This window comes from Gossypium hirsutum, chromosome D08 (genome assembly GCF_007990345.1).
Source record: "Gossypium hirsutum isolate 1008001.06 chromosome D08, Gossypium_hirsutum_v2.1, whole genome shotgun sequence".
Taxonomy (NCBI): Eukaryota; Viridiplantae; Streptophyta; class Magnoliopsida; order Malvales; family Malvaceae; genus Gossypium; species Gossypium hirsutum.
Window position 1 is genome coordinate 64,352,160 of NC_053444.1, and position 19,969 is coordinate 64,372,128.

Consider the following 19,969-nt stretch of genomic DNA (forward strand, 5'->3'; position numbering starts at 1 on the left):
TAAAATTGTGGCAACTTAACCTGCCACATGATACTCACCTTATTCCAATAATGGCAGGTAACTGTGGGATGATCTTTTTGCAACAACTCTTAAACGTTTGTGATAATTTTGTAAGTTTCAAAAGGTTAGTGATCAAAATGTAAATTTAAACAAAACTAAGGGATTTTTGGTACAGTTTACCCAAAATAAAATATAAGATGAAATTTCAGATAATGATAGTTTTTAGTAAATGACGAAAATAATTGATAAGATTTGTTTTTATTTGATTTAAAAGTCTTGCTTTGCTCATAATATGTGGAAATTCAAATGGAGACTTGGCAAAATGCAAGTGGTGAACCAAAGCTTCTAATGGACCCACGTCCATAGGCGTGGCGCCACCCATCAAAAATCTAATAGCCACACGATCTCCCCCTTTTAGGCTTTTAGACCTCTCCGCCCACCGGCGGATTCTTGCACAATAAACCATCACCTGGATGGAATTGGATAAGCCTCCTGTTTCATCAATCCCCACCCAATTTTTTGTTCAACCAAAACCCACATTGTTTTTACACGCCACAAATCCGAAGCGTCCTCTTTTTCTTTAAGAAGAAGAAGAGGAAAAAAAAAAAACTCTTTTTTGATTCATTTGAAGCTAAACCCAGAGAGCAAAACCGAACCATTTCATTTAGGTACCTTCCAAGTTCCAAGTTCCAATTTTTGTTTCTTTTTAAAATTTTTTGAAGCTAAACCCATATACCATTTGGTGTCAGAGAAACTAACCCAACAGTGGAAGCTATTCTTTTTTATTCAATTTGCTTATTCAAGTCTGCATGAGTCTGGAAGATTTCGAAAGTGATTATCGGTGCTTAAAATTTGGGCATTTGAAGAATAAGAACAAATTAAATAACCAACAGCAAACATTAGGATGGCAATGGTCGCAATTACAAACCCTCAGCTCTCTTTCAATCTGTTTTACTGCTCTGTTACCGGAAGAGAAGCCTCTATATCGAGACAAACTGCTTCTAGAATTCGCTATCGCTTCTCTTCTAGCCGATGGTTGAGTCTCAACTCCTCTTCTTCTACTAACCGTAGGTAATGCTTTAATTTATTGCTCTTAAATTGAATATGACATGAAAAAAAAATTTGTAATTTTGATGCAATATCTTGTGGCATTTAGGACTGATAGTTTATAGTTCAAACTTCGAAGTTATATTAGTTTGGAATTTGTTCTGAAAAAAAAAAACAGTTTGTTTTGTAATGAGAGAACTGTCTGAATGAGGCAGCTAAGCATGTCTTGTTTTGTTTCTCTGTCAGGTACAGTTTTGACAGCTTTAAATCTAGGTGTTCTATAGCAAATACTGATGTACACTTAAACCATGTGGCTGTGGAAGATGAGGAAATATCTGCAGTGGATATTGGTTGTCGTACAACCCCAATTGTTCAGCTCAAATCTGATGTTCTTGATACTGAATCTTTGAGTATACTCACTGGGGATACTTATGTAGATAGTCTTTTGACAACACTGCCTGTATGTTCCTCTTTGCATTCATAGTGATTTGTTTTCACCTCGAGTTCAATAGCTTCTTCGATTTTCCTACTGTTCGATTCCTTTTATCATTTTAGGTATTAACGGAGGAGGAGCAGAAAACCCTTGCAGCAACACCCGCACACCCAGAAGGATTGTATGGTAGGACTTCCCATTTTCATGTAGTCAAAGCACACTAGGATAGATGTAATACTCTTAGAGACTTGAGCTGATTTAAGCTCTATGTATATAACAAAGTTGTTAGAAGATTAGTTGTTGTATCCCTCTGCCAGGATTCGGTTTCTATAAGTTGTCACTTTGAGCAGAAACCTAGTTAAAATAATATTCCTAATTTTGTATTAAGAGTATCTGGTACTATACAGTTTTCAGACTGTACCTTGGATACATTCTTTTGAATGCAGGCCTATTGGTTTTTAATTTTGTATCATTTCCAGTTGTTTTACTGAAATTATGGTCTTATTGGTTGCTATCTTTGGCTGCATTCATATTTCAGCATTTTATGCAAGTTGCCTGGCTGGGAATTTAGTGGAACAGCTTTGGAATTTTGCTTGGCCTTCTGCAATTGCATTGCTTCATCCAAGCCTTCTACCAGTGGCGGTCATGGGATTCTTGACCAAGGTATATATTTGCCTAACAACATATCACTTTATAAAACAAGAGACAATAGAATACTTTCTAACAGACTTTAGGTTAACAGCTTGTTATAATCATTGGAGGCCCATTGGTTGGCAAACTTATGGATCATTCTCCAAGAGTACCTTCATATATCTTTTTGAATGTTGTGCAGGTACTTGCAAAAACATCTTTTCTTTTTATGAAGTTAAATGTAAAACCAGTACTGTTTTATTTTGTTTTCTAATTTGTTTGCATCTGCCAGGCTTCTGCTCAGTTGTTGTCAGCAGCTATGATAATTCATGCCCATACAGTCTCCCCTGCTTCTGCTTCATCAATTCTTCTCCGTCCTTGGTTTGCTGTGCTAGTGTTAGCGGGTGCTATTGAGAGACTGTCTGGAGTGGCTCTGGGGGTCGCTATGGAGCGCGACTGGGTTGTGCTGGTAGTACCCTATCCTGTGTATTTTTGTTGTTTTCTTCACAGATAATATTGGCTATCTATCTATTGGAAAGGGGAGTGCAAATTAAACTAGAGTTGCATTTGCAGTTAGCCGGAATAAATAGACCAATTGCACTGGCACAGGCAAATGCTGTTCTCAATCGAATTGATCTGCTCTGTGAGGTATTCTTTAAATCTTTTACATTTTTGAAACGTCGATTTGTGTAATTTTCTTGTTATTTCAAGTCATTACAGTTCTTTGTTTACTTTATAATCCATTGAGCATGAGTCCTAAAACAAATGCTGGAAAATTTACTAACTTCAGTTATCAAAGATGTTTTTCATGTCATTGCCAAAATTTTTCAATGAGATTAATGACCATCTATAATTACAGATAGCCGGCACATCATTGTTTGGAATTCTTCTCTCGAGATATGATCCGGTAGCATGCTTAAAGTTAGCTGCTAGCTTGATGGTGTGGTCGTTACCAATTATGGTAATTGCTTTTGATTATTATTGTTATTATTTTTTATAAACTAATTTCATTTGTCCAAAGATAGGCAGTAATCACTGCTGCAACCATACAACGAGCTTAAGGAGCTACTTATAGCTATTTACAATTTCAAATGAAATGTATAAAATTACTCAGCTCCCAAGTTGAGTATAAGTCCCTATTTACAGTATCTTGTGCTGTACCCTTCATACCTGCCGATCTAAATCTAACTTCCAAACAAAGCGGTCTACTTTCTCTTCAAAATTCTATCACTTTTCCCCAGATTTCCCTGACATGGTTAACAAACAAGCTTTCTACTGGAGTTCTTGACCGCGCTAAATGTTGTCAAGCCAGTCGCAGAACATCTGATGAGGGGCCTCTGCCAGATGCTCAGAACTTTGGTAAAACTTGATCATCTGATTACTTTTGGAATCCTAATTTTCTTCTTGCTTTATATAGTGTATTCCATCCTTTCCAAAGGTTGATATTTGCTTGATGTAATTAGTGATTGCCGTTTTTGGATTGCCAGTTAGTACAGGTTTGGAAGCCATCAAGCATGGATGGAGAGAATACATACAGCAGCCAGTACTTCCTGCAAGCCTAGCATACGTGCTCCTCTACTTCAATGTCGTTCTTACTCCAGGCAGTTTAATGACTGCATTTTTAACTCAGCGTGGTATTTTTCTATCTATTATGACCTATTTTAAATGCAGTTCTCTTTATAATCTACGGTTCGAACCAAGTTTTGAGGAGAACTTCCCTCTATAGATTGAAAGAAGTTTCAGTCAACAATCTCTAGCTATAGAAGTTACTTTACCAGGAAAAATAAGAAAAGCAAATACTGGTTACAGGGAAGAGGGGATTATTGTCATCATCATTTGGAAGGCATTAGCAGTGTCTTGTTCTAATATTGATCTCTTAAAGCACTGTATGCCCTGATATGCCTGAAGTCATTTCATGTATATAGTTTATTGTAAACTGCAATCATTTTTTTATCTCCATGTACTGGATGACTTCCGATTATTTGAACAGATTAGATTCTATATTTAAGTTGAGAATTAAACCTAGCAAAAATTCAGTTCTGACTTGAAGTGCTTGTGGGTTTGTTTAACAGGCCTAAAGCCATCTGTTATTGGAGGGTTTAGTGGATTATGTGCTTTTATGGGTGTTGCAGCAACCTTCTTATCTGCATCCTTGGTTAGGAGATTTGGTATTTTAAAGGTTGGCTCTTGTCTCTCCCTCTTCTTTTTGTTTTTGGCTACAACATTCAAATTTGATACTGGTTCTAATGGTCATATTTTCTTTCAAACAGGCTGGAGCAGTTGGCTTAACTTTTCAGGCTTTACTTCTCACCATAGCTGTTGCTGTTTACCAAAGTGGAACTCTTTCCCAGAGGAGTCCCCTTCTTTTATTCCTATGTTTGATTGTAAGTACAATTTTCTATAACTTCCATGTTTCTTCTTGGACTATACTGACTTTAAGTAGAAACCAAATTGCCTTGGTTAATTAGGAATCTAGGAAGGCTTGAGTCAATAGCCTTATGTATTATTTATCTGCTAATAGGACTGGAAAAGGTAATAGATTCTCTGAATGTCTATATGACTATTGATCAGTGGAGCCTTCCTGATCCTTGTTGATGCCTTGAACAGATTTGGCTACTATAGCTAAGGCCAGGAATTATGAAATTGTCATGTAAAATATGAAAGAGAGAAGAAAATACACCAACCAGTCCAGCATAATGCTTGAAATACCCTCTCATCCTGTATGCAGGTATTTTCAAGGTTGGGACATATGTCATATGATATTGTTGGGGCCCAGATACTTCAAACAGGAATCCCATCATCCAAAGCAAATCTTATTGGGACAACAGAGATATCTGTTGCGAGTTTAGCCGAGTCTTTAATGTTGGGAGTTGTAATACTTGCAAACGATGTTTCACATTTTGGATTTCTAGCAATGCTATCTGTTTTATCAGTAGTCGGAGCTGCATGGATGTTCTGCCGGTGGTTGTTGAATCCTACAGAGGAACAAAGAAGCCTTTTCTCCTTTGATCCTCAATTGTAGTTATAATGTAAGTCCTTTTTTGGTTTAGTTAGTAGCTTCTTTTTTTTTTTTTGAATTACTATCACTATTAGCAGTTTTCTGCTTATATTGTTCATATGATGGTCTTCCCTGACTTATTTTCTTCAATTGTCAACAGCTGCTGTAATTTCTTCAGTGCAAAGGCAGTCAGTCTGAAAGTAATGTATGAGCTATCCTATTGTATATTTTCCATGTCTTCAACACTTCCCACATCCACCTAGAAGATTTTGGGGTAATTAGATTGATCTCACATTGGTTGCTCAATGTTTTTTTTATTTTTGTGAGATGTCTTAAAGTAAAAGAGAAGAGCAGCTGATTTTGAAATTTTATATCCTCAACAATGGGGCCCAATCTGTATAAATTTGTAAAGCATTCATCAGTTCAAATACATATTTTCCTGTTGGGGTTAATGTGCATGTAATATAACTAACATTCCTGAGAGAAGGTATAGTAAAGGGAACACGTAAATGAAGCTAGAAGTTTGACTTCATTCTTCTTTTATACTCTATATATTGAAATTGCTGTAATAATAGTGGTGGAGACTCAAATATCGAAGACACAAGTGCATTGATTGAGGTTTTGAGATTAGTGAATGACATTTTCACATTCACAATGTGCTTTGAATTGAAAATGGTTGAACATAACATAGTATCTTGATTGTGCTTACCAAGAAGTGCCGTAGCAGAAGGGGTGTTGTTGCTATTGGGTTTCGCATGTTATAGGGTCAACGGTAATGCCCCCTCCAATTCCAAGACTTTTTGATTCACACACAGTATCTAAGACTCATCTACATGGCTCCCTTCCCTACCCATAGTCCTAAACAAACGTTAAACTTTGCTTTCCAGGTTTGATTCTCACACAGTATCTGTCTCTGTATAAATAGTTGATTGAGTATTCATCAGCATTTGATCTATAAGTATCATTTTTAATCTTTTATGAAAACCCTGTACCAGAGCAATCTCTTGGTTTAATATATTTTATGATAACAAAAACAGTAAGTATTTTTATTAGTCATTCTCGAAAGGATACAAGTCTCCCACCTCTTTTGTTATTTCAAGAAAAAGAGAAGAAAGCTAGTCCTATAGCTACAGTAGAAAGTAGTAGTTTCACATTTTACAAATTTGTACACAAGTTACAATGATATATATCTCACGTGAATCAAGGTAGGCAACTAAAACTTCCACCATTACCTCAAAAACACTCCCGTGTTTGTCGCCTGTCGCTTACTCTTTCATCTCTTATCTTCCTTCCATCACCATCGCCATCAGCATCAATGTTATTTTTATGTTTATGTTTTCATTTTCTTGTCAGATTTTTTTGTTTCTAACAATATAAATATTATATTCATATTATTCACTATCTTCTCAACTAGAGGACGATAGAGAAAGCCTTAGTTAAAAATAGGTAGACTGATGCTGTTAAATCATAAGAAGTTGATTTGATGATGATTGATGGCTTGCCTGTCTTATATTCCCCTTTTTAATATAACGTAGAAAAAATTAAGCTGCCATTTCATTTTCATGGCTGATTCAGAAATTTTTTTGTATTGATAAACATAAACCTTCTTGCCCTTCAAAAATCTGGTACTACTTGTCAATAGATTGTGCTAATAGACATGTGGGTCTATGTATAATATATGGTTCCAAATTTTAATTAATTTTTTTGAAGAGATAGATAATGGTAATTAAGAACAGTAAAGCAGAAATCTGGTGCATGATCTATCATGTTTTATTATCCCTACAGAAGGATCCTCTCATTGAAAAAACAAAAACCTTTTCAATAGCTTGGGTGTGGGGGAACAGTAACAACACCACCACTCCATTTCCCAAAACTAAAAAGAATTCCCCACAACAAAAGGTCCCATACCCCAACACCCCTTCAGAGGAAGATACAATTTCTAGTCTTTAGATCATCAATAAACCCTCCTTGAAACTTGGGTTTAAGTTCAACATAGAAAAGATAGGCAATAGAGCTTCTCATTTCATCCACCAATCCCAATATCATGCTAACAAAAACCATTGATAAATAAAAAAGAGAAAGAAAGGAAGAAAGAAAGAAACTCCATAACACCTTCACAGTCATTTTCCACAACACCTCAGAGTACAGTAACCCCACACTCCATCATTTTCAGTTAGACAAATGTGAAAAATTATAGAAACAAATTTTTAAAAATAAATGGGGTCGTTCAAATTACAAAGATAAAAAAGATACAGAATGCCCCTCCTCAACTCTCAACAGTCACAGGCAGTCCCATGATTTTACATCACTTGTTTATAGTCATCAAGACATATTCACCCATGTTTACATAAATGGTTATCTTTTTTTTTTTTTGAAGATAAACTATACGTTTTATAGAAGGGGGGGGGGAATGTGGTTTTCACCATAAGCTTGTGTAGCAGTTGGTTGTCACAGTGATTGAAAGCGCCCATCTTTTCATGTCTATTGACATTGATAGTTGATATATCACTTGGCTTGTTCATGTCCTCTTTTGACTCTCTGTTTCTCTCCTCTGCTTGCTTCATCATTGTCAAGCACTGTGTTGAAGTAGAACTAAAGCAAGACCAAAGACAAATACTACCCCTGAAAGAGAGAAGAAAACACACCAATCTCAAAAACAATGGGGTCTCGTGGAGCTGAAACTGCTAAGAAGAAAGCAATGTGGCTCTATCCTAAAGTTTCAGGTTTTAATCCTTCTGAGAGATGGGGGCACTCTGCTTGTTTCTCTAATGGAGTTGTTTATGTTTTTGGGGTATGTTTAAATTAACTTAAATTCTTCCATTGGTGTAATTTTGCCTTTTATCAATGCTATCAGTATAACAAACAATGCAGAATTTTTTTTTCCCAGTATATGTTTTGTAACTACCTTTTCACTCGTAATTTTATTTATACTTTGTACTACCATCATTTTTTTTTGCTTTATTTATGCAATCTGGCTATCTTTAGTTAAGGGAACATGCAACTTTCTTCATATATTTTAATTCTTACTACTTTCTCTTATGCTTCTTCTGGTTAGTATATTACCTGAAGTTTGTCCTTCAGGTTTCATATTCTCTAATTAGTAAAGACTATATTTAGGATGAATACTAAACTCTCTTTCTATAAGATAACCAAAAGAGAAGAACTCCTTTTATATAATACTAGAAAGCAGCAATCTCATTCTCCATTTCTCTTTTTTCTCTTGATTTCCTCCTTTCTTCCCTTTCCCTTATTCATCTTTCTCTTCTTTTTTTTGGACAAATAGTATTCTTTTGCAAGTCTGTAATTGTTAAAGTTTTGGCTTGTAATCAGTCATGTACAGCAAGATCTTCTAAGTTCCCGGTGGAAGTTTTTTTTTTTTTGTTATTTCATTGTTAATTTTTTCACAAGATTGTATTAGCTGTCAGGTGCATGCTGCTCAACCTTTATGAAGGAAATTGTGCTAGGATGGAAAACTGTGTAACATTGAGGAGTTTCTTGATCCTTTGCTTTAAAACAGTGTGTCAACATTAGGCTTGTTTACTCTCTCTGGTCCTATATGTTGTCAAAATGGAAGCGACTCATTAAATTTCTTGTTTTTCACTTGGCCTTAATCTCTCTTTAACCTTTATTTTTTTGCTTATTATTGAGCCATAAGACTACTGAATTTTGTAAATTTTGATGCTTGTTTCTATCGAAAGGAGAGAAACCATATGAAGGAAAAGATCAAGAAATTGTTTCCGAGGAATATAAAGATGCTTTCCCTTTAAGTTCTGCATGTTGATCAGCCTGTTTTTACACATTACAGGGGTGTTGTGGAGGTCTACATTTCTGTGATGTTCTCATGCTAAATCTGAACAAAATGGTATGGAAAACTCTCGAAACCACAGGCCAGGGACCTGGCCCTAGAGATAGCCACAGTGCTGTTCTTGTAGGGACTAAAATGATGGTATTTGGGGGCACTAATGGTTCCAAGAAGGTAAATGATCTTCATGTACTTGACCTTGCATCGAAAGAGTGGATACAAGCGGAATGTAACGGTGTTGCACCTTCTCCTCGTGAAAGTCATACTGCCACACTTGTTGGTGAAGATAAGGTAGTGATTTTCGGAGGTAGTGGTGAAGGTGAAGCAGTTTACTTGAATGATTTACATGTTCTGGACCTTAGGACTATGAGATGGACTTCTCCTACTGTGCGAGGTCATATCCCTGTCCCTAGAGACAGTCACAGTGCTGTTGCAATCGGGAACAAGCTCGTCGTGTATGGAGGGGATTGTGGTGATCGATATCATGGAGATGTCGATGTGTTTGACATGGACAATTCTACTTGGTCAAGGGTATTGGTTTTACTTTCCCAGTCTCACAGATTCAGTTTATAGGAAAAAGAAAAAGAATTAACTTAAATTAAATTCTTTGACTGATTTATGAATTATAATACTTTTTTTTATATTATTTTTCATTAAAGTTGGCTGTTCAAGGCTCTTTACCAGGTGTTAGAGCAGGTCATGCTGCTGTGAGTATTGGAACAAAGGTAGCTTATGTTACCGAGTTACCATTGTTAATGAGGCTACTTCATTTGGGATATGATGACTTGGAAAAGGTTTACAACTAGAGAAATTTTTTATTTTGAAGGTTTTCATTATTGGAGGGGTTGGAGATAAACACTACTACAATGATGTTTGGGTCCTAGACGTGAGTGCTCGTTGTTGGGCGCAACTAGATATATGCGGCCAGCAGCCTCAAGGGAGGTTTTCTCATACTGCTGTCTTCACAGAGTCAGACATTGCTATCTATGGAGGGTAAGTTCTTTTGATTACATGATTGCTTTACATCTCAGTCTCCCTTGTCCCTAGACACTGTGTTCGCATGGTTATTTCATAGACCTTTCCTTAATGCATGTAGGTGTGGGGAGGATGAACATCCCATCAAAGAGTTGCTGGTTTTGCAACTTGGAACACAGCATCCTAATGGTCGTTATAACATGTGTACAATTTTTGGAAGCCATTGGAACCAAGAAAAGAGAAAATTCCTCAGAGTAGCACAAAACAACTTGGTAACGAACATGCTGTATAAACTGCAAAATTTCTATCCCCATTTAGTTGTTATAATGTTATGTAATAAGAAAGAGATGCTTGCTTTATTTTGAAGCAGAGAACAATGTATTTGGGGGATAATGAAGTATCAAAACAGGAAGCTCATGAAGCAGAACAAGAAGCAAAGCGCTCTTTTCAGTCCAGTTCAGGTTTGTTTGGAATCAAAGTTCATTGCCACAGAGCTGGATGTTTGAAATATGTTAAAGTTTCATCTTTTCATTACCCTTAGATCCATCAAATTCAAAGAGGAAAAGAAGTGCCAATCCAAAGACAAGTGAGGTTGAATCGGAACAAGAAGAACATTCCCTTTCTCTCTCGCAGCATTCATCGCCCTCACAATCTGATCAAGAACAAGCCCCACCACAAAAGCCTACAAATTCCACAGCGTCTCATGGACTTAACCTGTTTAAGCCGTTGCATCATATACCAAGCAATTGTCAGCTTAACAGTGTTCCAAATAACCATAAGGAAACCAGGTCTATGGTCCACAACACTAGGCAAGAGCTGCAGTTTATAAGAGAACACCAAAACCTTCAGAAGCCAGAACAAAATCAACATTTTGTTCAAACTGGCAGAACAGGATCGCAGTACTCAGCTGCGGAACATAAACGCATGGAGGCAGGGCCCATTCAGAACCTGGTAAAACATTGGTCTTTGTTGAAGCCTCTATCTATTGACTGCAAATTATGTTGTTTATTTATCTAAAATTTGTGGCAATGAATATGTATGACTCCATTAGCAGTGTTCATTTTCTTACTGGGAGTTTATGCTTTATTCATTTTCACTTGTTCATGCTTCTCATGATTGAGTGTTTTTCTCCTTAGCTTGGTGCTGAAGTTCGTGGCAAAGTCGACGGAGCCTTCGACTCGGGTTTCCTGATGACAGCTACTGTTAATGGGAAGATATTGAGAGGGGTCTTATTTTCACCTGTAACTAAGCTTTTTCTTGAATTACTTAATGGAACTTTCTAATTCATTTGTTCAAATACATCTTATTATCATTTCATTATTTTATTTTATCAACTTTAGGGACAGGGCTTGATCTCGAGAGAGCCAATGCTTGCTAAAACACCTGCATCAACAAGCCATATTGCTGCTACTCAGCCATTTCTAAACTCAAGCAATTCAGAGCCGGTGAAGGCTTCCCAGTCCCACCCCCCAGCAATGCGTATACAGCCAGAACCGAGTCACAGTCCTCGGAAAGCTTTAGTAAATGGACTGGATTCGGCAACTAAAGCTTCTTCTCCATCGAAGCTAAGACGTGATCTTGGAGATGTGGTTCTAACACTAGGAGGACCTGGAAGTGGCCATGCCTGACATTTTTATGCAAAATAGTTAAAAACCAGCTTGTGGTTGCGGGCATAAAATAAAATGATAGCCGTTTGCTTTATCATGTAAATGGTGATCCCTCCTAAAAGATGCCTGCAATTTAGGCTTTTGTGCTTGAGCATCAGTTTTTATCACCTTTTTTGCATGTAGGCTTGGCAATATAAGAGTGTTTTGTTTTGTTTTCTCCTTATCATTTCAAGGACTCCATTAACTTATTTTCCGCAAAGGGTCTTGAAAGCATTTTAAGAAAAAAGTGTTGACCACCCTTGGGCTTCATTAATTCATGATTAAGTTTCAAAAATCACTGAATCCAAAGAAAATCAAATTCTTAAGTGAGCATTTCTTTAAATTTATTTTCAACATCAAATCTTAACAACCTTTGAAGCGACCAACACTCATCCAAGATTAAATTAAGACGATCATTGAATCAAAACTCTATCGAAGAGAAGAATCAAAGGATTAACTTAGATTAAATTAAGACGTTCATGTGATTTTACGTTGATTTTAAGCTTGAAAATGGTGAATTTCGTTTTATTAAATTAAAGTACTGTTTCAAAGCTATTTTCAACTTATTTTGATACTATTAGAAGGTTTTTAATCTTAATTTAACAAATCTTTAAGTAGTTTTCAAAGATTTGTATGATCTTTTCACTTTAAAGTTGATTTGACTTGATTTTTTTGAAAAAATGAGATCCATTAATTGGACAAAATTGAAGGTTTAAATATGTAATTAGATGATATTTAGGAAGATTAGGATCGAAATTAAAGTTTAGAAACAAGATTTGAGTGGCGAAATCTTATTTTTGACAAAACTAGCTAAGTTTTTGGTATAAAGATCTAGAGCCTTTGATCTGTGATTTTAGAATGAATTAATATTGTTTGCTGTTATTTGTAATGCCTTTGTAGTGCGTCTGATGTGTATGTAAAGTGCCAACTAATTTGGGAGCGTCTACAAGTAAGGACAAAGGTAAACAAAAGCTAACTTAAGCTTTGTTGTGGAAGCTAGTTGCTAAGGTGAGTGATCTTGTGTGCTATAATTAATGCACAAAACAATGAGTTAATGGGGGCTTAGGTGATCAAAATCATCAAATCTAAGTCTTAGAAGTAAGTGTCCTTACTTGAGTTTTGATTATTTTATCAACAAGATTATATGTGTTGTGAAAGGCTAAGTGTGTGATGTGATTATATATGTTGATTATGTGATTGAATATGCCTTGTGGATAGCTAGATTTATGCACACACATCTGGTATGAAAGTGAGTTTGCCTCAATAAGCAAAATGTTAGCACTTGTAGTGTATTATATGAAAGTGATAAGTGTGAGTGTGAATAAACCAGGAAATTCTTGTGTGAAATGGATATATTGGCCTTGTGAACCTTTGAAAATATTGAATATAGTTGGCATGCCATAAAATTTGAGTACTTATATATATATTTTGTTATTGGGACATGTGGAGGGATAAGAGAATCTAGAGCATTGCTCCATTCATGGGACATGTTGGTGTGTTGGAGAGTGTTAGTTTCATGCTACACTTACTTGGGACATTTAGACTCTTTTGAGTCATGGTGTGAGGGAGATCCGTGTATCAAATGAGAGCCTTTGATATGCATTTTCATCCTCACAAGTTTCCAATGTATCAATATGATATGATGTTTGATGATGCTATGTGTTAACTGTATTTAGCATGCTTGTTTTTAACTATTGTGTTTATGATTTATTATAGGATCTTGAGTACCCACTGAGCTTGGTTAAGATCATGCTCTTTTGTGTCTATTTTTGCAAAGGCATAGCTTGTGGTGGAGTAACGAAGTGAGCAAGTTGGTGATCCAAAGGCAAATGCACTTTAATTGTGCATGTGAGATGGTTTTTATTTCATAAGGGATGGCAATGTAAGTTTAAATTTGAGAGGATAGACTCTACTTTTGCTTTGGATTTGTAAATGGACTTTCCATGGATTGTTTAAGGAATTTTATATTTGTTTTGTGGATGTTTTAATTGCTTGGATGATTGCATAAAGTATGGTTGTTGAATGCTTAGACTATATGTTGAATAGCATGCTTGTGCCATAGTGATTTGTGATTAAAACTCGCTTAAATGATGTGTTAAAGGCTTGGATAGATGCAAAATGACCAAATGGTTATGTACCTATAATGTACTCTAAATTGCCATATATGCAAGTTTGATATGTTGAGTACCTTGATTTGAGACTTTAGAAAAGCTTGAAGCATAGGTGACTGATTTGGATGTCAAAGCATGTTAATGAATGATTTTGTGTATTTAGGTATGATTAACATGTTTTATGTAAGTTATATGACATGTTAAATAGGGAAAATAACATGTAATCTCGATTTGGTATGTGTACTTGAGTGTCAAAATGCCCTGTGCAAATGCTGCAAACTTTTCTGTAATTTTTCCAGTCAATGTCGCGACAAACCATATAGGATGTCGTGAAAAGTGCTCAATGTCGCGACACGACGTTCAGATAGTTTTGGGCATGTTTTGAGTCTGTTGTAAATAAGTCATGATTTTTACACCATAAAATTGGAGGCCTTAAACACCACAAAATGCTTTAAAAAATTTACATGACATGGATTTAAACATTGAATTTCAATATGTTAGTTTCAATTTCTTAAAAAAAATTATCTGGATATTCTGTAAATTAGTTTTAAATGTCGTTTTAAGCTAAAATTCGTTTTGAAATTAAATGTCGTTTTAAGCTAAAATTTACACAAATGGTTTAAAATAAAATGCCCAAGACACTGAATGAACCAAATTTCATGAATTACGAGTTTTTCTTCTGATGTGTAAAATGACATTTTACCCTTATTTTTAAATTGCTAATTTGGGTTAATTGAAGCATGATTTAGGCTTGCATGACTAGAAATACTTGATTAAGCATGGTTTGATGGTGTAATGGTTGGTTTTATGGTGTGATTGGATGATCGGTAAGGAGAGTCATAAAAGTGGCTAATGTGATGTTCCGGATTTGGGTTGGTCTATTTCAGCCGAGTTTGGGGCGCCACAATATAAAACCAAATCCTAATCCTAAGTCTCATGCCACTGTTCAAAATAAAATAACACAGTCTCCGAATAATAAAAATATATCAAATAATAAGTCTAAAATATTTTAATAAGCTAAACCGAGCTGAGATCCTCTAGATGTCATGTCCGCGTCCTAACTTGGTGGGTTATCTGTAAAGATAGAAATAAAAGGAGAGTGAGTTATAATACTCAGTGTGAGTTTCATTACAAGTAAATCGGTGCCAAACAATAATCCAAGCATATGGAATAATAGTTTTCAATACATTAGTAATCATATAACATAGTAGAAATTGACAGTTCATTCAAGCATGTTAATGCGTGATGATGTAATATAATTAACAATTTCAGTTTAATAGTGTAAATAGGTCCTACCCCACGCTACACTCCACAGTAAGAATACCCTAGAATTATTATATCTCGGACACTCTAGTTTGTGGATAAATCACTAGTGTTGCAGGTAATATGCTTCTAGTAGTTGTGAATACACAACGAGTTTAAAGATAATAGCTGCCAGTGTAAGTTGTGGATGAACCACGAGTGCTTACAGGTTAATACACTGCCATTAGTTGTGAATACACAATGGTTGCAAATAAAAATTGCTAGTAATTTGTGGATAAACCACTAGTGTTTACAGTTTAAAACTGCCAGTACTTCCTCCTTTCAAAGCGTCCCACCCCATGCAATGCAGTATGACATTTAAGCATCAATACAATACAGAAATAATAAACATGTTTAACATGCTTTTATTTCAACAGTAACAATAGACATGGCTGTCATGTATTCAGTTTAATGGTACAGTAAACATGTGATTCATGCAATCAATAATTCAGTTATATGAGTAACAATAATAATTTATCGATAATTCAATCATAGAAGGCATGTATAATTCACATAGCATACTTCTACAATGATAATCTAATTAATCAATCATGGAATCTAACATTAATCCTAAAATTAGGGACTCAATTGAATAAAAATAAATCACTAAAAATAGTTCAGGAACCATTCAAGGACTAATCTACATAAATCATAAAATTTTGGGAAAACTGTAATTTTTTAGAAGCAGGGGACACACAATCATGTGACCGGACCGTGTGGAGGGGGTACACGGCCGTGTGAGAGACTGTGGCCATGTGGTGTTTGAAATATCAATCTACAGGGGAGACGTTATCGCATAGAGAGGTTCATGCCGTGTGAAAAGTGAAATTCCTAAAAGAACACACACCTGTTACTAAAAGACGAGCGACGTCCCTCTCATTCAAATATGGTCTGAGATACCTGAATTGAGTCATTCAAACAACAATTATGTGAGAATTAACAATGAATTTCAAGATTTATCTAAGATTGTCAAGATTTTCAGTAAAGATTCGTAAAGATCCCTTAATTTAGATGAAAGATTAACATTGAATGTAATTACTACGAGAATTTGGGATTAACTCCCGAAATTGAATTGAAACTTGCCGATCTTGGAAAGATTAGAGATGAAACAAACGGTGTTATGCTAAATCGATAGGAAGAACGGTTGAACGGGGATTGATTTCGGATTCGGGATAAAAATTAAATTTCAGCAATGGAGAGCAAAAATTTTGCAAAGAAAAGAGAGGAGAAATAGGGAAGAAGAGAGAAAATTTCAATTTTTATTTGGGAAAAAAACTGTTTTCAAGGGCTGCTAGGTAAATTCCCCTAGCTGAAAATAAAAGAAATGGAAAGGAAAATGTTGTGATTTGAACTTGGGTGGTAAGAGAGGTAATTGTTTAACCATTTGGATTGTTACCCACACTTATTATGCTTTAGCTCTATTTAATATATATATCTTAGCTTGGTTTTGGTCATAAGTTGCTGAAAAAAATAAAAGGAAAATGGGAGAAGTGTGGTTTGAACCTTAGACTCCTTAAGAAATACATTAACTACATAACCATCAAAATTAAACCATTTCTTAGTAATTTAGCACTTCTAACCTTATATATTCTGTGTTGTTACATCTAGTTCTTGACATTTCGTGTTTAGTTGTTATTTAAGCTTTAGTTTAGCATTGGATCCTTATGTCCATATCAATCAGTCGCATTGATAATTTTTATCTAATGTCGTTGGTAATCATAGGTTGATTTACTTACTAGTGCTGAAAATTAGTAGCTCCAATTTCTATTTTCTAAGTGGTTACTATTAATTCTTTGGGTTCAATCCTTGGAATACTCTCTGTTGACACCGTTTTTTGATGAAAACGGGGTCGACTTGTTTTTTTGAAAAATGAAATAAAAAACGGGAGTCGCCACCAATCTTTTTTGATGAGGTGTGATCGGGTCACCTCGACAAGTGGTTGTTTTTAATAAAAAATTTAATTTTTATTAAAACAACGATTTTGGTCTACGAAATTCAGAAAAACGGGTTCGGGAGTCGGTTATGCACGAGGAAGGATTAGCACCCTCGATACGCCCAAAATTGGTACCTAGTTGATTACTTAATGTCTTGATGCCGAAAATTGAAAACATTAAAGAATTTAAAAATACGATCCTTTTTTATGTGTGTTATTTTAAAATTACTCGAATAAATCAAAATGGAAAAATGCCTTCTTATCTCGAAGTAACAAGACGTCACACCCAGTAAGTTAGGACCCGACATCTCATATTTTGAGAGTAAGTTTGCATTTCATTTTTTATTTACACCTCATTTATTTTAATTTTAAAAGGATATTCGATTACTTAGAATCAACGAGGAAAATCGAAACCCAGTAAGTTAGGGCACAATTTTCTCAAATTTTCTAAATATAGAATATTGCCTTTATTTTTGAAATTTTATGTGTTTGAAATTTAAAAGATATTTTGCTATTTGGGTTTAATGAGAAAATCGAGACCCAGTAAGTTAAGGTACAATTTATCGAATTTCCAAAATGCAAAATATTGCCTTAGTTATTGAAAGTTTAAAAGGGTATTTGACCATTTGGTCGAACGAGAAATCGAAACCCAGCACGTTAGGGCATGTTTTCTCGAATTTTTCAAACGCGAAATATTGCCTTAATTTAAAACTTTTCTTTTTTTGAATAGTTGCGAGTACAATACTCCAATGAGATGGATTTGTTTTATTTAGGAAAAAAATGATAAAGCAATCTAAGTTGGATAACTATGTTGATGCTTAATTTACAATACAAGGACGTGAGCTAACAATGCAATAATAATCGCTGAGTAATGATACATGAATAAAATTACACCAATGGCACACACAATGAAAATAATCACTCAACATACATTATTTAAACATCAGTATTAATAAACAAAGATGAATAAATTAAATAACATATATGTAACTTCAAAATGAGTAGTATAAAGTAAATTAGAATAAATAAATGTAAGATAATTTTTTAAAAGATAATAAATGAGTCTTAAATAAATAAAAGAAATTTAAAAAAAATCAATCATATACAAAACAATTTAAAAATATTATATATGAAAAATTTAAGATAAATAATAATATATATGCACATATGAAAGCATAAAAAGAATATATAAGAATTCTTGGAATGGATAATAAATAAATTAAGACAAATAGCAAAGTCGAATAAAAGGTACCAAACAATTTTAAAATAATTAACATATAATACATCTTAAAGGAGATAGTATATATATATAAAAAAAATATGGAATGTCATATAGAAAAGAAAATTTAAGATAATACATATAAACAAAAATGGTTTAATATAAATAATACGTAAAAATAAAATGAAATAAAACTATTTAAATGAAATAATATATATATATAAATTACACAGTTTAGAAAGCAAATAAAAATGAAATCAAAACAAACAAAACTAATAATAATAAACAAAAGCAATTTAAAAGAAAAAAAAGAAAGAAATTAAAGAACCAAGGATGAAACTGGAAACGAACAAAAATCTGGGGGGTCGAAACTGTAAATAAATGAAACAGGCTGCAAGGGACTGAACTGAAACACGCTCGAAGCGTGAGGGACCTATAGGGAAATATTCCCCAGCCCTAAACGCAGTGAGAGTCTGCGCATGGTCTAAGGACCAGATTGAAACAGACACAGAATTCGCAGCCCCAAATTAAAAAAATAAAAAGGTCAGATTGCGCTTCAGTGCAAGATGAAGGGACCAAATGCATAAATTACCCTTAGGGCAAGAATGCGCAGATCTCTTCCCCTAAACGGCGCCGTTTTGTTTTTATTATTTAAACAAAAAAATTTTTGAAACCCTCATTTGCAGCCCCTGTTACAAAAAGAAAAAGAAACTGAAAGCCCTCTCAGCCCCCTCCATTATCCGGCCATGGTCATTGCCGACGAACGGCCGCGCCGCCGCCGCCGCCGAGGCCAAAGGCCGGTGACGAAAAGATGGCCTTTTTAGCCCTCGCTTCGCGGTGTATTCAAGGGTTGGGTTTTCTTGACCCGAGGGTCCGAAAGAAAATGGTTCAATCCCCCTCCTTTGAACGCGAATCCGACGACGGTGAAGGACTACCGACGACGGGGCTGCGAATCTCCCTTAGGTAAGTTTTGCTTTCCTTTTTTATTTTCGTTTTTTTTAAAAAGAAAAATAATAATAATAAAAAGAAAGAAAAAAAAGATTAAAAACAGTTTCTGCTTTTTATTTCTATTCGTAAAAATCGGGAAGAACCTTACAATGGTTTCATTTTCGGCTTTTATAGCCGAACTACATGTTCTCTTCTATTTTTTGTCTTTTTCGTTTGTCTGTTGCTTTTGTTGTCTTCTTGCTTGCGTGTTGCAGGTGGTGTCAGAGGGCGTCAGACGCATGGGTGGCCGGTGATAGGCTGGAGGCATGGCAGACGAGGAGGCCACGTGAGGCATGCGGCGGCCAGCTAGGGTTTGCTGCTGAAATTTTGCTGAAAAATGTTTTAGATTTTGGGCCATTTGGGCTTTAGGGTTTTGATTTGTTTGGGTTTAAATTTTGGGTCATTTGTATTTTTTTTGGGCCTGTTGTATTTTATTTTCTTGGGTTGTAAGCTCGGTCAAATTTGGGCATTCACACTCTCCAACAAATATTTCGTTGTAAATTTATTACTTGAACAACCCTACACTTGTGGAAAAAAAAGCTTCAAAATTATTTTATTTTATAACAATGTACTAAAGTCGCTTCAAACATCACTCTCTTTTTTGCACCGGTAAAAATATAGGCATGTATTAATCTTATCATTTCATTCCTCCCAATTTTGATCATATTGTCTACAACAATGTGCATTGGTTGTTGCAAGAAAATGGTTGAAAAAGAAAAAGTTTAAAACTATTTTTTTTTACCATTTTAACTTTACTTTAATTTTTTTTCTTTTTTTCTCCAAGCTGTTTGCTTCTTATCTTTTGTTTTGCTTAGCGGCGGTGCTAACCTTTGGGCTAGTTATCGCCCGTTTTTTTCCTCTCCCATCAACCCTTTCTTTACTCTTC

General features: G+C 35.0%; 2 protein-coding genes and 1 long non-coding RNA gene across 8 annotated transcripts; 2 read left to right on the forward strand and 1 right to left on the reverse strand.

The window, feature by feature from the left end:
• The first annotated feature begins 405 nt into the window (after positions 1 to 405).
• On the forward strand, positions 406 to 5,640 carry LOC107933809 (solute carrier family 40 member 3, chloroplastic). Of its 5 annotated transcripts, none has more exons than XM_041098825.1 (15): positions 412 to 668; positions 750 to 1,071; positions 1,300 to 1,507; positions 1,603 to 1,666; positions 2,019 to 2,143; positions 2,223 to 2,312; positions 2,403 to 2,579; positions 2,684 to 2,758; positions 2,970 to 3,071; positions 3,352 to 3,469; positions 3,598 to 3,744; positions 4,183 to 4,289; positions 4,381 to 4,494; positions 4,839 to 5,139; positions 5,269 to 5,640. In XM_041098825.1, the coding sequence occupies exons 2-14, from the start codon at positions 905 to 907 to the stop codon at positions 5,130 to 5,132; spliced, it is 1,788 nt and encodes a 595-aa protein (XP_040954759.1). In that variant the 5' UTR covers positions 412 to 668; positions 750 to 904; the 3' UTR covers positions 5,133 to 5,139; positions 5,269 to 5,640. The 5 variants fall into 5 exon arrangements, 4 of the variants coding, with proteins under 4 accessions (XP_040954759.1, XP_016721583.2, XP_016721581.2 ...); XM_016866092.2 differs by having other exon boundaries at positions 413 to 668; positions 1,294 to 1,507; XR_005917011.1 differs by having other exon boundaries at positions 406 to 1,071; positions 1,294 to 1,507; positions 4,718 to 5,139.
• A 1,393-nt stretch (positions 5,641 to 7,033) lies between these two features.
• Positions 7,034 to 11,718, forward strand: LOC107933755 (rab9 effector protein with kelch motifs). 2 transcript variants are annotated; one of them, XM_016866042.2, is made up of 9 exons: positions 7,034 to 7,899; positions 8,914 to 9,441; positions 9,570 to 9,635; positions 9,737 to 9,903; positions 10,007 to 10,157; positions 10,256 to 10,346; positions 10,427 to 10,836; positions 11,022 to 11,111; positions 11,226 to 11,718. In XM_016866042.2, the coding sequence occupies exons 1-9, from the start codon at positions 7,768 to 7,770 to the stop codon at positions 11,511 to 11,513; spliced, it is 1,923 nt and encodes a 640-aa protein (XP_016721531.1). In that variant the 5' UTR covers positions 7,034 to 7,767; the 3' UTR covers positions 11,514 to 11,718. The 2 variants fall into 2 exon arrangements, with proteins under 2 accessions (XP_016721531.1, XP_016721530.1); XM_016866041.2 differs by having other exon boundaries at positions 7,048 to 7,899; positions 11,022 to 11,126.
• A 2,833-nt stretch (positions 11,719 to 14,551) lies between these two features.
• Positions 14,552 to 16,305, reverse strand: LOC121219958 (uncharacterized). Its single transcript, XR_005917012.1, has 2 exons — positions 15,792 to 16,305; positions 14,552 to 14,716 (listed from the first exon to the last, which is right to left on the reverse strand). It is a non-coding gene; the product is annotated as an uncharacterized lncRNA (long non-coding RNA).
• Positions 16,306 to 19,969: the final 3,664 nt, after the last annotated feature.